Source organism: Myxocyprinus asiaticus, chromosome 4 (genome assembly GCF_019703515.2).
Source record: "Myxocyprinus asiaticus isolate MX2 ecotype Aquarium Trade chromosome 4, UBuf_Myxa_2, whole genome shotgun sequence".
NCBI classification, from domain to species: Eukaryota; Metazoa; Chordata; class Actinopteri; order Cypriniformes; family Catostomidae; genus Myxocyprinus; species Myxocyprinus asiaticus.
In genome coordinates this window covers 6,188,925-6,206,084 of record NC_059347.1, presented here as the reverse complement: position 1 = coordinate 6,206,084, position 17,160 = coordinate 6,188,925, and the positions used below count along the sequence as shown (strand labels likewise).

At 38.2% G+C, this 17,160-nt stretch overlaps 1 protein-coding gene across 4 annotated transcripts in view; it reads left to right on the top strand.

The window, feature by feature from the left end:
* mapkapk5 (MAPK activated protein kinase 5) overlaps window positions 1–17,160 on the top strand; it is a 112,527-nt gene that overhangs the window by 74,764 nt on the left and 20,603 nt on the right. For 3 of the 4 annotated variants that reach the window (XM_051689581.1, XM_051689580.1, XM_051689579.1), the window contains one exon: window positions 1,950–2,065. The exons of the other annotated variant lie outside the window; for it this stretch is intronic. In XM_051689581.1, the coding sequence (XP_051545541.1) occupies window positions 1,950–2,065 (116 nt within the window). The remainder of the gene's footprint in view (window positions 1–1,949; window positions 2,066–17,160) is intronic. 4 annotated transcript variants of the gene reach the window in all.

Below are 17,160 nucleotides of genomic sequence, written 5' to 3'. Positions count from 1 at the left end.
TCACTGATTACGATTCTCCAAATCCTCAATTTTTCCCAAATGCGTTCCAAGTCTGTCTTGGTCTCTAGCGGATTAGCAGCTAATTCCCTCTCCGATGACTCCAGATAATCGATCCGTCTCTCGACGTCCCCGATTCTTGTAAACGACTCGTTTCCATCGCAGTAATCGATCGGCGTATTACAGCAAGATCCTTTAAGTCAGCGACAACTTTCGTCAGCATCACAGACATGTTGGACAGTTGACGTTGAATTTCTCCCACTGCACCGTCTAAACCGAGTCCCTGGTCTACGGGCCTGTCTGAGGTATCAGCTTGAGCATGTAAGTGTCTTTTAATATCTCCAGAGCCTGAGGATTTTGAATTCTTTGCCATGTTGACTTCAAAGAACAGATATGTAGCAGGGTCTATCGAATCTCACCGGTTTATGACATAAAAATAATTTAAAACTAGCAAACAGCGCAGAGCTCGCCATTTACACGTCCGCTCCTCACATAGCGTCACGTGACTCTAGATAATTTTTAACAGCAGAATAAGTTTATCAGGCTATGTCACAAATATAACTGGTTATTTTTTCGTCATTGATGTTTAAATCAGGATACTTGTCCTGTTGGGCAAGTAAAATTCTCTTTCACTTGCCGTTTTAAAATCCACTTGGACAAGCATTAATGTCGAACCCTGCTTACTACTTAATTTTGTTTTTCCTTCCCAGCTGGGTATCATTAACAGTAGGGATGGGCATTTTGGTCATTTTGTGTATTCGAGTGCTCAAAGTATTTACTCATGTGTACATGTCTATGTACATAATGTGTCAGACATACTGTACGTCTTTGGCTGCTGCAGCGTGTCTCGTTGTTCCAGTGTCTCGCATGTTAATTTTATAAGCTGTTATAATGTAATCTGTTACAAAAATTACAAAAGGTGGCATAATCAAAATATAATGTTTTGATCATATTTTGTTATTTTGTGAAGACTTGCTGTCCAAACTCAATGAAAAATGGCTCTCTGCTCTTACAGGTTACCGTAATCATATTAATAAGCATGTATCACTTTATTTGCGTGGCTGGTTGAACTGTGTATTTGCAAATTGTGGTTGGCTTGACCTGATATGCCATAACCATTCCATTGGAAAAACACTGTGTTTCAAAATAGTTTTGAAGACCCTGCGTATTGTTCCATTCAGCTGCGCTCCATCTTGCAGTTTAAAGGGAAGAACTTGCTTGGTGTGTGTGCACTTCTCCAGAGTGTTGAACGCTGTCTCTGCCCAGGACAGAAAGTCACGCTGTGCTGTGATGGAGCTTGTTGCTGTGATGATTCATGCTGTGTCCTATTCAAATTGAACTTCCTACTGGGAAAAGTGCAATGGAATGCCACTTTATGTTGGACTTTCAACTTAGAAACTCGTGTGAAAATCTTCAACTTAAATTTTGCTGAGATGCAAATGTGTGACGTCACATGTTGGTACCCAAAGAGATTTTAAGAGTCAATGAGAAAAATATATAGCAATGAGAAAAATATATATAAATAATATCAATTAATGTGTCAAATTTCCTACATTACATGACAATAAAACTTGTTTAGCAAATTTTTGCAGAAATGGGTGTCTCTAAAATAAATAAATTATATTCTGTTTTGATTATTGTAAAACTGAACAACATTACAGGATTGTTTATTAGTTTGGTTGTGTTTTGCCATTTGACATCTCTGTTGACAATCAAGGTACTGCTGAAAATCACAACATAATCCCAAAATTAAAAATAAGGCCACTCTTTGACACTTTGTGTGTAGTTGTCACTGAATTTCAAATTTAGTGAAAAGTCATGTCACGCATGATTATTATCGATCATCATTTTCACGATCATTGCTGTTACTTCTGAGTACTCAAGCACTCGTGCCCATCCCTAATTAACAGGATGCAGTAACAGAAAAGTGCTTACATTTTTGTCCCATGCAGCACCAAACCCAGTGATGAACTTTTCATCAATGATCCAGAGAATGAGGCAGAGGACACCAACGTGGGTCTGGAAAAACTAAGGGATGTAATAGCACAGTGTATCTTGCCACAAGCTGGTATGTTTGCACATACTGCATACACACTCACTTCTGCTTCTATCCATCTTATACACAATGGCTCGTGTTTCTGGCTAGACTTCTTAGGCATTCTGGGCATTCTCTCAATGTGATGTAGGGCTGGGTAAATATATAGATTTTTCTGATTAATCGTGATCTTCAAATCAAGTCTTTTTTTCTTTTGGATTGCACTTTTCACAATACATCATTTCAAAGCTGATTTCCAGCAAATCATGCGGTAATGTCTGTATGCTTTTAAAGGAATGTTCCGGGTTCAATACAAGTTAAGCTCAATTGACAGCATTTGTGGCATAATGTTGATTACTACAAACATTTGTTTTGACTCGTCCCTACTTCTCTTTAAAAAATAAAAAAAATAAAAATAAAAAGCAAATCGAGGTTGCAGTGAGGCACTTGCAATGGTAGGAAATGTGGCCAATTTTTGGAGGGTTTAAACAAATGTGAAGCTTATAATTTTATAAAAGGCATTTTATTTGATAAAATTTAATTGTATAATTTCATTAATTATTCTGTTAAAACTTGTGTTATTTGAACTGTGAAGTTGTTTAAATTGTCATTTTTACAGTCGTTTTAGGGTTTGTTTACATTGCATTGTCATGGTAACGAAGTTGTAAAATTGAATATAACTTTACACAGAAAAGGTTAGTAAGTGATTTTATCACACTAAAATCATGTTTACACGCATATCCTTTATGTCTTGTGTCTATACTTTTGAAACAGTGAGTACGTTAAAATAATTGGCCCATATTCACTTACATTGTACATTGTACACTTACACTGGAATCAAGATTTTGGATGAGGGATGAGTCAAAATAATATTTGAAGCAGTCAATATTATGCGACAAATGCTGTCGATTGAACTTGTATTGATCCCAGAATGTTCCTTTAAGGCCTATTCACACCAAGATTTTTCTGTGCGATTGTTCGTTCCAAACAAGCTTTTGACTCAACAATGGATTCCCATGACGCTATTCACACCGGGTCTGACAAAATATCCGTCAACAATCCGAAGGGATTTTTTTTTTTTTACAGAGATTGGTCAGATTATTATTTATTTTGTATTATTATTTATGCAACAGCGCTCTTTACTCATCTCACTCACCTAAAAACAGATTACCGGTAAGTACTCCTTACAGTGCATCAAAACCATGGAAAGAACCTAATGAAACAGTTATGCCAAATTAGGTAATTGAATGCTTTAACACTGTTCAATATTTATTCATCTCTAGCATTGACAGCACAGTGCTGAAGGGTCCATGTGGGAGACTGGTATAAATGTTTGTAGAACAGCAACAGCGCCACCTACTGTGAAGGGGTTAAATAGTTTTTTGTTTAATTTGTGTAACTAGACCTTTCGTTGGAAGTTCGTCTCGCAAAATCATCTTGGATTTGGTGTGAACATGCCTTTAACCCTCTGGGGTTGACAGACGCGCCGACGCATCCCCCTGGATTTTTTCCTCATAACAGCGGAAACAACTTAAAATACTCCGTCATTTTTGGGCATACAGATAAGTGTAAGACATCATTAGAGACTATAAAGTGTCTACTTTTATTTGTGTTCACTCACAATAACAACAAATCCTTGTGCTTTTGTAAAATAAAGAAAATAAACAGGGTGCGCTTTCAGCCGTCTCTGTCTCCGCGAGCATCTTTCTGAAACACATCACAAAAATGAACTGAAACTCCGCGAATATTTATCACACAAACATGAAACATATGTCTAAAGAAAGCTTAAAATTTCAACTTTTAAATAAAACAATTCAAATTTAAAACAAATATTCTCCTGCAATGTAATCTGTATGAAACAAAGCGATGTACAGTTTCTCCTGGCTCAGCTAATTATCCCTAATGTGATCCCACCCACCAGCAGAGCGCGCTATTCATACGGTAAGGTGCTGAAGCGATCAATGCAAATGGTAAACGCCCCCAACAATGCCTTAAAAAGCATCAAGTTCATTCACTTTTCTACGTGTTTGGAAGATGGCACGCTACACAGGTGAGGAAGCTCCTGGATTCACATTTTCCTCAGAAGAAGAGCGGGAATCCGATGAGGAACGTTTGCATTTTGAAGAGGGACTTGATCCAGCCGAGGATACTATTTCGGATGAGTAAGTCATTTAGTTTTACTTACATTAGTTGACATGCTATTTTATATAAACATGGACATATTTTACTAGTTGGACTATTTCCAGACTTGCCAGCCAGGATTCAGCATATTGAAATTTAAAAAAGGCATCCTAATAGGCAAGATTTAGTTACATTTAAATGTTGTTTCAGCTAGGTATTTAAATTGCATGCTGTGATATAAATATGATATGTAATATGATATAAAAATAATATGAATGTTTTGATTATATTTTAACCAGTGTTTATGCTGCCTCATTATCATCAGTGAAGCTTGCTTGCAAATATCTGTTCAGGTGTAAATGTGTAAAATGTGCTGTAAATATGCCCATATTAGAAAATCAGCATGTTAGAATGATTTCTGATGGATCATGTGACACTGAAGACTGCAGTAATGATGCTGAAAATTCAGCTTTGATCACAGGAATAAATTGCATTTTACAATATATTAAAATAGAAAAGTTATTTTAAATTGTACAAATATTTCACAATATCACTGTTTTTGCTGTATTTTGGATCAAATAAATGCAGCCTTGGTGAGCAGATGAGACTTCTTTTAAAAACATTAAAAAATCTTACAGATCTAAAACTTTTAAACGGTAGTGTAGGTCTAAAGTTTTTAAGTAAAGTCTTTATGTAAATAAAATGTATAGTCAGATTACTTCTTTTAACTTAAACTACAAACAATACATTCAATCACTAAGTCTCCTCACATTCATTCTCTCTCAGGGGAGGGGTCGTTGCCTCCCCAGGTGTGAATCACATCAATATTCATGATCATCCACGCCTCCTTGCATATGGCCTTTCTAACACTAAAAGTGTCTTACAAAAGTTGAATGACTATATTATTTTGTGTAAATGAGTGATCAGGATGGTTTTCAAAATTTTTGTAGCAAAAACTCTAGTCTATAGTTTGCTAATAATCTGTGGAGTGGTTAAAATATGAGTTTTAATTACTTCAACCTTAGTGTATGTAAACTTCTGTACATGTCCAAAAAATGGTAATAACATGGTATTTTTTCTGAAAGTGATTAGTCTAATTGCTTATTAGTTTAAACAAGAAACATACTGGCTTTGGCTGAATCAGACAGCTCCTTCAGTTTATGACAGTATTCTAAGAAAGACTAACTGAATTTCTATCACTGAAAGCGATGCGACCACTGCCATTATAATTAATAAGTCTGTCAGAAATATCGATGTCAGATGCCACTCGAAAGCTCGTTCAAAATTAAAGTGAGAAAATTAATCTTTTCTTGAAGGGCCCTTCCACAAGACTGTTATTGAAGGGTACATTCATACAATAATGCTATGTTTTCTTCAGAATTCATCATAATGGGCTCTTGCGATTAGAATCCATCCATGATCTGCTGTAGCATGCGCTTTTAAAGACACCTACACATAATTTTCTTTAATACACCCATGATTTACAAAGAAATCTCATAACTTATTACTGTTGTTTTGAGATTATTGTGAGATTTTGATTTTCTTTTATTTAACTATTTTAATTTAATTATTAAAAGTTCTCCTCTTTTTCTGGACAAACGAAAGGGGCAGGGGCAAATCTGTGCACATCACAGCAGCATGATCATAATGCCAATATTAGTTAGCTATGTTACTATGAATAATACAAGTCACAAGATGATGAGATATCAAGTAAATTAAGTGATGCAACTTTTTTGGTAGGCAGTGTTTAAAGCTAAAGGGTATTGATTGAACTGTAAGATTAATGATTAAGTGTCTTTGAGGTCCATCCCAAATTGACTGCAGGGGTGCAGGTAGATGAAGTGTCCTTTGTTGTTTGGCTGGTAAAGTCTTTAGATCTTCATTTGAATAATCCGATATCAATTCTTATTGGTCTTTTATGCATTTTTCAGTGGATGCATGAAAACTTTTATTAAGCATCCTGCAGATATTAATGAATCTGAGACAGATACTTGCAGCCACCCAGCACAGATGCTCTCTTTGGCACACACTGAAATTGAATTGTGCCCTAGCAGATACTGTTTATTGTGGGCAGCAACCTGCGCAGGAAGGTTGGTATAGTTTGCACCTTTTCCAAACTACGGATTAAATTATTTCTTAATTGCATTATTTTAAAATGCTAAAAGATTGCCATCAAAGAATAAGTGACATGAAATGACAAACAGTTAATCTATTCCTGTATTCATCCTAAATAAATGTGTAGGTGCCAAATTATGGTGTCATGTTTTTAATGATTTAACGTTTGTTTTGTTAGCGTGCCCCCTCTGTAGGTCAAGTTATTTAATAAGACCATGCCATAATGGGGGTGTCTGAGAATGGGGTACACTGTCTATTGATCACGCGCTTATGCACTCTTACACAAAGAACCCCCTTATTTTTCTGCTTTAATTTTTTGAACATTTATCTAATTTTATTTACATTTTTTCATCTTTTGTAAAACTTTTTCTCAATACATTTGCTGGACAGTTATCTGCGATCTTTGTAGTGATGACTACATTTATTAGGGATGCACTGATCAATCGGCCACCAATCTAGATTCTTTAGCAGACACTATTTTCAAGAGTTATAACGGTAGTAACTCTGACTCACTGTACAGTTAGATACAGAGAAGATGCCGCAAATGGATGTAAAAACCAATTAAACAACAAATAAACATGCAAACACAAATCTGACTATAAGTGATATAATGTGAGTTGCGACAAACGGTGTGTGGAATGATAGATACTGTTTAAGCGATTATGCCCACTTTTTGTTTCACTTTCCAACATGTGCGCTCATCACTCCAAGTGCTCTCAACCTCTCATCAGTTGCTCTTCCAAGCACAATAGAGTGCGACAGTCTGGTTCCGGAAGTAAAAATCCCCTTCAATTTTTGCACAGACAAATTGATTTTACTAAAAAAAACGTACAATCCTTTAAAGGCAGACCTACCGTGGGCTCTGAGGTTGTTTATCGATGGTATGTGCTCCTGTTGAAGCCATCAGTCAGCGTTATTTCAACTTCATTGCTTAAAATCGTGTTTAATAGTGGAATTCCTGATAAACAACTACACTTTCCGTGGTCCAGCAGTGAAAGAACCACCATTCAAAGAACCGCGGTCAAGCAAGCCACTCGGATGAGACCGCTCACTTCCATGATGCACACAATAGAGTCAGTCTTCCTTCACCCTCAAACTACTTATTTATTTGTATATATTGGAACATATTGTTTCTGTACTTAACAACAACCTAAAAACAATTATTTAAACATGTACATCGGTTTTTATCCGATTATGTAATTCGCAATGCTTCATGGGATTGTAGTTCGTACCCTCGTGGAAGATGGTAAGTACACAGTACCTTTGTCTTTTCATCCGATTTTCAAATAATTTTTTGCTTCAAATCAAGTTTATAATGTTGTTCATCATTCATCTTGGAGTTCATCATTCATCTTGGAGCTGGTTGGTTTGGTTCAAGGCTTACAACTCTCCATGGATGGCTGCCTCGGTGTGGAGCTCCTCAGTTCTTTTGTTGTTTTTGTTTGTTTGTCCTGTGTTTAGTAATCTTTTTCCAGTCAGTTTTACCAGAGACGAACTGCTGAACATTCGACAGCATGTACCAGACAATCTTTTCCCGGTTTTTGAATATTCAGACATTTTGCTAGACATTTTAGTTGGAGGCGCGGCTTTGTTGTTCAGGAGACTCAGGCGAGGAAGACGAGCCGGTGCGCTGGTCAAACTCCGTAGGCGCGGATTTCGAACAGTGCTGCCGAGTATTCACTTAGCGAATCTCCGCTCTCCTCCTAACAGAACGGATGAACTACATCTCCTCACCTGCACAAACAAGGACTTTTCAACCTCTGCTGCCTTGTGCTTCACAGAAACCTGGCTGAGTGTAGCCATTCCGGACAGCGCATTACATCTGCCGGGCTTTCAGCTGTTCAGAGTGGATCACATCACGGAGTTAACGGGGAAAACGAGAGGCGGTGGAACATGTTTTATATCAATGAAAGTTGGTGTACAGATGTAACAACATTAAAGAGTATGTGCTGTCCTAATTTGGAAGCGCTCTTTATTAACTGTAAGCCTTTCTACTCACTGCGGGAGTTTTCCTCGTTTATTCTGGTGAGTGTGTATATCGCGCCAAACGCATGTTTGAACACAGCACTGCAACAGCTGGCTGATCAAATCACAGACACGGAACAACAATACCCGGCTCAGTTATTATTATTCTTGGGGATTTTAACAAAGCAAATCTCACACGTGAACTGCCCAAATACAAACAGCACATCACATGCCCCACCAGAGACATGAACATAATGGATCATTGCTACACAACAATATAGGATGCATATCGCTTTGTCCCTAGAGCAGCTTTGGGACTCTCTGATCACTGTCTGGTTCATCATCTTCCAACCTACAGGCAGAAATTAAAATCAACCAAGCCAGTAGTAAGGACTGTAAAGAGATGGACCAGTGAAACAGAGCGAGAACGACAAGCCTGCTTCGATTGCACGGATTGGAGTGTTTTTGAGGCTGCAGCCACAGACCTGGACGAGCTCACAGATACTGTTACATCATATATCAGTTTCTGTGAGGATTTGTGCATTCCTATTAGGACTTATTTAAAGTACAATAATGACAAACCGTGGTTTACAGCAGAGCTCAGGCAGCTTCGTCAGGCCAAAGAGGATGCTTACAGGGGTGGGGATGAAGTCTTGTACAGTCATGCCAGGAACACGCTGAACAGGGAAATCAGAGTGGCTAAAAGAAGATACTCTGAGAAGCTGAAAAACAAGTTTTCAGCTAACGACCCTGCATCAGTGTGGAGTGGCATGAAACAACTCACAAATTACAGGACTCCTACCCCCAACCCTGTAGGGAACCAACAACTGGCTGATGACCTGAATGTGTTCTACTGCAGATTTGAAAGGCCCAATCTCACACCCCACTCTGACCTTCACTTCACACAAACACCAACACCTCCTGCAACCCCCCTCCTCCCCCCTCCTGCTACTCAACCTGCATTTAAGATCTGTGAAGATTATGTGAGCCGTGTCTTTCGGAAACAAAAGACGAGGAAGTCTTCAGGCCCAGATTGCGTCTCACCTGCATGTCTTAGATCCTGTGCTAACCAGCTGGCCCCCATCTTCACACAGATCTTCAATAGATCACTGGAGCAGTGTGAAGTCCCATGCTGCTTCAAATGCTCAATCATTATTCCTGTCCCAAAGAAACCAAAAATCACAGGACTTAATGACTACAGACCTGTCGCCTTGATGTCTGTGGTCATGAAATCATTTGAGAGACTGGTGTTGGCCCACCTGAAGAACATCACTGGACCTTTCTAGATCCCCTTCAATTTGCTTATCAAGCAAACAGGTCTGTGGATGATGCAGTGGACTTCAGTTCAGCTTTCAACACCATCGTCCCAGCTATACTCCAGAATAAATTACACCAACTCTCTGTTCCCATGTCTATCTGTCAGGGATTACCAGCTTTCTGACAGACAGGCAGCAGCTTGTGAAACAGGGGAAACTCACTTCTAGCACCTGTACAATCAGCACTGGTGCCCCCCAGGGATGTGTGCTCTCCCCACTACTCTTCTCCCTCTACACCAATGACTGCATCGCCAAAGACCTCTGTCAAGCTCCTGAAGTTTGTAGACGACACCACTGTCATCGGCCTCATCCGAGATGACGATGAGTCTGCATACAGAAGGGAGGTTGAACAGCTGGCTGTCTGGTGCAGTCAAAAACAACCTTGAGCTGAACACGCTCAAAACGGTGGAGATCATTGTGGACTTTAGGAGAAACACAGGACAGTTCGGACTGCTGAGAAGATTATTGGTTGCCCCCTAATGTATGTATGTATGTGTGTGTCTGTACGTATGTGTATAATTAGTTTTATTTTTTATTATTATCTATGTCTTGCTGCTGTTTTTGTATTGTTTTTGTATTGTTGTACACTGGATGCACCTGTAAACAAGACGAATTCCTTGTATGTATAAGCATACTTGGCAATAAAGCTGATCCTGATTCTGATTTTAATGAAGGATTTTATTAAAAGTCTATGGGAATAATGAATGAGAAAAATATTTCTGGAACCGACACAGCTGAAAAAGTAGGCGGGCACAATTACGCTCTATTTTGTTAACACCCCGATTGAAATCAGAGTTATATGATTGTCACAATACTATTAACAGCAATAACAGTTTAACCTTCAATAATGGCAACGTGTTTTCACGCAGCTGCTTAATAATTAGTGATTTTTGTTACAACAAAATGCCAAAGATGGTAATCATATCATAGATACTAATGATTTCTCACTGGAGCAGTTTTTCTAGCTTTTAATGGATCTATCTCTCTTATATCTCTCTCTTTTTGAACATATCTCTTCTGTGTGTGATGCTCTCATGGTGTTTACTGGTCAATGTCAATGATATTTGATAGTGACAACAGAATTATTCATAACTGTTTTCAATTAAAATGTTTGTTATTGTTATAAATGTTAGTATTTTACAATTACCGTATTTAGTATTTCAAATTTAATGTAATTTTACAGTGTGGGACATAAACATATAACTTTAGCATATAGAGTAACTTAAAGTACTGTATGCACCAAATGGGAATGACCCTAACTTCTTTGTGACATTGGAAGGTATACTGAGTGATGTAGGAGAGTATCTTATTATATGGGCAGGGGATATAAATGTCGTAATGGATGCTACCCTGGATCACAGCCACCCAGGTAGCTCAAGGCCCCTTAGATCTGTTTTTTAATTTAAAACGTGTGTGTGACTCATTGGGCCTTGTGAACGCTTGGAGGTTGCTTAATCCATCCAGAAGAGACTATACTTTTTTCATCCCCACATAGTATGTACTCTCGTATTGAGTACTTTGTATTTCTAAGAACCATGTACCTACTGTGTAAAATTGTTAAACTGGAACTATACTGTTTTCAGATCATGCACCTGTATTTTTGGACCATATACCTCTTAATAACACTTAAATTTCCATTTGGATATTTTTTTTAACGCTGCATTATTACAGAATGGGGCATTAAAAGATTTACTATAAAACCTAATTGATTTCTGCATATTAACTAACCTGATCTCAGCTCCATCAACATGGGTGATCTGGGAGGCACTAAAGGCTTATTTGAGTGGGATTGTCATTCAGTATGCCTCAGTTAAGGAAATGTTAGATCAGGATAGGCTGGGATGGCATGAGGGTGAGAAAATGATGAGAATTTTCATTTTTGGGTGAACTATTCTTTGAAATATGGAGACAGCAGGGGAAATGTTGGCCAGATATATTAAGCAAAAAAAAATAAAAAATCCTCTGCCTCAATATGTGCTATTCTTTCCACTGGGGGAGTCTTGTAACCAAGGCCATAGATATTAATGCTGCATTCAGGGAGTTCTATTTGAATCTTTATTAGTGCTGTCAGTCTTTTAGACACCTCTATAGCAGAGAATGGAATTAAAAATGTCATAGAATTTGACAACAAGGAAGGCCCCTGGACATAATGGGTTCACAGCAGAATTTTTTTATTGTAAATTGATTGCTCCCTTTATAATTACTTTTCCAAGCAAGAATTGTTGCAATAGGATGCATATTATTTAAGCATCTTAGGCAACACTCGTAACAGTTTTGTAACGTATTTGTACACACTTTTAACAGGGCACTGTGGGCCCCCCAGCACACCAGAGCAGAGGTGGAAAAAAACAATGACTTACCATTCAGTATGCGTCGAAACTTTGCTTGGTGCAGGAATCATATGTAAAAATGTAATTGTCACACAAAAATCTCTTTGCAGCCTGAACCTTGAAACTTGAAGTTAATTTGAACTTGACATGTCTAAAAAATTCACGAGATGCTTAAGAATCATTGAGACATATTGCAACAGTCAAAGATGTCCATCCAGCATGTTAACATAGGAAAACAATGGACAAAGAGAGCAGACATGCACAAAAACAGGAGGCTCTCCCCTTTGACTTTATGCTGTCCATGGTCCATCAGTTTAAGGACATTGTAAAAGTTAACTTTGACCCCCTGCTTGACAAAATCTCAGCTGATACAGCAAGATGGGCTCCTCTTTCTCTCACTTGTTTTAATTGAATGAATTACCCAAAATTAACTATCTATCATGTTCCTTCCCTGTCTCTGTTCACTCTAGATATTTCAGTATTTAAAGTATTTGCAAGCAGTTTTATATGGAATGGCAGGAAACCTTGAATGCGTCTTGAAAAACGTCCAGCTCCCAGTTGATAGAGGTCTTCCCAAACTATCTCTGTACCATTATGTATTCAGTCTGAGACACCTGGGACAATGGATGCTAACTCTGGTGTGACCTCCCTAATGGTTTGCCATGGAAAAATTAATTTATCCATACCATTTGTTTCCCTACTAATAACTAAGTTACCCCTGTCAGTGCGTAAACATCACATCACATATACATGCTGATTTTTGTTTTCATCAAAATAAGAAAAAGGTTTAAATTAAGTTTACTTTAATAGCGTGATTTCCCACATCATTGGCTATGTTTACATGTTCACCAATACTCTGATTATTCCAATAATCAGAGTATTGGAACCAGAAACAGACTGAAAAGAAGGACTTTAACCATCTGGGGTCTGAGGGTGTTTTGGGCCCTGGAGAAGTTTTGACATGCCTTGACATTTGTGCTTTTTTCAGTTGCTTAAAAACATATTAATGGCTAAAGTCTGATAACACTGTATTCAGCACAAACTGGGCTACAATAATATGTGAGCAACATGTATGTACATGTTTGTATTCTTGAGAAAATGTTTATGCGTGGTTTTTGAAAAAACAAACATTTTAAGTCACTGAAATAAGGCCATATAACACATACTAAATATTTGTTCACAAGACTTTTGTTCACTAGACTCTTGTAGCCTAGAGTTTTTGCTACAAAATGATGTGAAAACCATCCTGATCACTCATTCATACAAAACAATGTAGTCATTTAACTTTTGTTAGTAAGAAACTTTTAGTGTTAGAAAGGCCATATGTGAGGAGGCATAGATGATCATGAATATTGATGTGATTCACACCTGAGGAGACAAAGACCCCTCCCCTGAGAGAGAATGAATGTGAGGAGACTTAATGATTGAATGTATTGTTTGTAGCTTATTCACAAAATCAAGTTTAAGTTAAAAGATGTAATCTGACTATACATTTTTTTTTTACATAAAGATTTTACTTAAAAACTTTAGACCTACACTTCCGTTAGAATTTTTAGACCTGTAAGATTTTTTTATGTTTTTAAAAGAAGTCTCTTCTGCTCACCAAGGCTGCATTTATTTGATCCAAAATACAGCAAAAAATTACAATTTAAAATAACTTTTCTGTTTGAATATATTATAAAATGCAATTTATTCCTGTGATGTAAAGCTGAATTTTCATCATTACAGCAGTCTTCAGTGTCACATGATCCTTCAGAAATCGTTTTAATATGCTGATTTTCTAATATGGGCATATTTACAGCACATTTTACACGTTTACACCCGAACAGATATTTGCAAGCACAAGCTTCGTTGATGATAATGAGGCAGCATAAACACTAGTTAAAATATAATCTAAACATTCATTTTATTTTTATATCATATTACATATCATATTTATATAATACAGCACACAATTTAAATAACTGCTTTAGCTGAAACAACATTTAAATGTAACTAAAACTTGCCTATTATGACATACAGTTGTGCTCAAAAGTTTGCATGCCCTTGGAGAATTGGTAATATATGTACCATTTTTAAAGAAAACATGAGTGAGCAGGCAAAATACAGTTCTTTTATTTCTTATGGGAATCATATTCAACTGTAGGTTATAACAAATTGGCAAAATCATAAAACAAAACATGGCAACAAATGACCCCTGTTCAAAAGTCTGCATACCCTTAGTTCTTAATACTGTGTATTGTCCCCTTTAGCATCAATGACAGCGTGCAGTCTTTTGTAATAGTTGTCTATGAGGCCCCAAATTCTTGCAGGTGGTATAGCTGCCCATTCGTCTTGGCAAAATGCCTCCAGGTAATGCAAAGTCTTTGGTCGTCTTGCATGAACCGCATGTTTGAGATCTCCCCAGAGTGGCTCGATGATATTAAGGTCAGGAGACTGTGATGGCCACTCCAGAACCTTCACCTTTTTCTGCTGTAACCACTGGAGGGTCAACTTGGCCTTCTGCTTAGGGTCATTGTCGTGCTGTAAAGTTCAAGTGCATCCCATGCGCAGCTTTCGTGCAGAAGAATGCAAATTGTCTGCCAGTATTTTCTGATAACATGCTGCATTCATCTTTCCATCAATTTTCACAAGATTCCCTATGCCTTTAGAGCTCACACACCCCCAAAACATCAGTGAGCCACCACCATGCTTCACAGTGGGGATGGTATTCTTTTCACTATAGGCCTTGTTGACCTCTCTCCAAACATAGTGCATATGGTTGTGACCATAAAGCTCTATTTTGGTCTCATCACTCCAAATTACAGTGTGCCAGAAGCTGTGAGGCGTGTCAAGGTGTTGTCGGGCATATTGTAACCGAGCTTTTTTGTGGCATTGGTGCAGTAAAGGCTTCTCTCTGGCAACTCGACCATGCAGCTCATTTTTGTTCAGGTATCATCGTATTGTGCTCCTTGAAACAACCACACCATCTTTTTCCAGAGCAGCCTGTATTTCTCCTGAGGTTACCTGTGGGTTTTTCTTTGTATCCCGAACAATTCTTCTGGCAGTTGTGGCTGAAATCTTTCTTGGTCTACCTGACCTTGGCTTGGTATCAAGAGATCCCCGAATTTTCCACTTCTTAATAAGTGATTGAACAGTACTGACTGGCATTTTCAAGGCTTTGGATATCTTTTTATATCCTTTTCCATCTTTAGAAAGTTCCATTACCTTGTTAGACCTAGGTCTAGGTCTTTTGACCTAGGTCTTTTGACAGTTCTTTTCTGCTCCCCATGGCTCAGTATCTAGCCTGCTCAGTGCATCCACGTGAGAGCTAATAAACTCATTGACTATTTATACATAGACACTAACTGCTATTTAAAAAGCCACAGGTGTGGGAAATTAACCTTTAATTGCCATTTAAACCTGTGTGTGTCACCTTGTGTGTCTGTAACAAGGCCAAACATTCAAGGATATGTAAACTTTTGATCCGGGCCATTTGGGTGATTTCTGTTATCATTATGATTTAAAAAGGAGCCAAACAACTATGTGATAATAAATGACTTTGTATGATCACTATCCTTAAATAAAAGGATCATCAGTCATATTTAAAAAAATCAATGTCAAAATTTCACAATTTCTGCCAGGGTATGCAAACTTTTGAGCACAACTGTATTTCAAATTTCAATACTTTGAATACTGGCTGGCAAGTCTGGAAATAGTCCAACTAGTAAAATATGTACATGTTTATATAAAATAGCATGTCAACTAATGTAAGTAAAGACTTACTCATCCGAAATTGTATCCTCGGCTGGATCAAGTCGCTCTTCAAAATGCAAACGTTCATCGTCAGAATCCCGCTCTTCTTCTGAGGAAAATGTGAACTCTTCGTCACTATCCAGGACCATCTGTAGAGCTTCCTCACCCGTGTAGCATGCCATCTTCCAAATGCGCAGAAAAGTGAATGAACTTCATGCTTTTTAAGGCCCCGTTGGGGGCGTTTACCATTTGCATTGATCGCCTCAGTACATTACCGTATGAATAGTGCGCTCTGCTGGTGGGTGTGATCACATTAGTGATAATTAGCTGAACCAGGAGAAACTGTACATCGGTTTGTTTCATACAGATTACATTGCAGAAGAATATTTGTTTTAAATTTGAATGGTTTATTTAAAAGTAGACATTTTAAGCTTTCTTTAGACATATGTTTCATGTTTGTCTGATAAGTATTCGCGGTGTTTCAGTTCATTTATGTGACACGTTTCAGAAAGATGCTCGCGGAGACAGAGACGGCTGAAAGCGCACCCTGTATATATATATATATATATTTTTTTTTTACAAAAGCACAAGATTTTGTTGTTATTGTGAGTGTACACAAATAAAAGTAGACCCTTTATAGTCTCTAATGATGTCTTACACTTATCTGTATGCCCAAAAATGACAGAGTATTTTAAGTTGTTTCCGCTGTTATGAGGAAAAGATCCAGCACGATGTGCCGGCGCGTCCGTCGAAATTGATATGCATTTCCCTCAAATGCGAATCTCAAAAACCGCCTGTGACACAGTGCAATTGGTACATGAAATTACGTGTCCTTCAGGTCTATTGATGCAAATCAGCCCTGTGGACGGATGTGCGATAAAATCTGTTTCTGAGTTATAATTTTGAATGGGCGTTTCGTGACGGCACGATTCAAGTGTCTCGGATCTAAAATGGATCCACAGGTTGCAAAACGCAGTTGAAGTGTGGTGGCTGGCTTATGAACTGAGTCATCTGTTCTATTGTGTTCAACATCCATTTTGATATGCCCTGGAGGGCTCGCCTCACATCCGCACAGTGAGACAGCAGGCTTATTGATGCGCTCGCTATAGGAGACAGAGTGCCGCTCTCCACAGGGAAGGTATTGATCACAGTGTGTGAGTGATGTGAAGAGGAAAATAGCCTTTTATTGAGAACGTGTGAGCGTCTCGTGTTTTTACAATAAGTGCTTTTCTCTTTTTTGCGAGAACATTCTTTATTTGAGCAGTACACGCAAGCAGTATTTAAAACAGTATCCCTTTCTGGACGAACTGCGGTGGGGAAGAGGGGAGAAACACTGTGTGTCTCGGGGGGTTTCCCTCTGTGCAAGGTTCGTGCTGGAACTGCGAGTGCCTTCACTTGGGCCACGGTTTTCTAGGCATTACTGCTGGCTCCGTGGTGGCGCTTGGGCAGCAAGAGTGGGTTTTTTTTTTTTGTTGGCTGCTGACCGGATGTACAGCGTGAACAGGCCGGGTGAGCGCTGTTCCTCTTAGGTAGAAAATGCCTCATT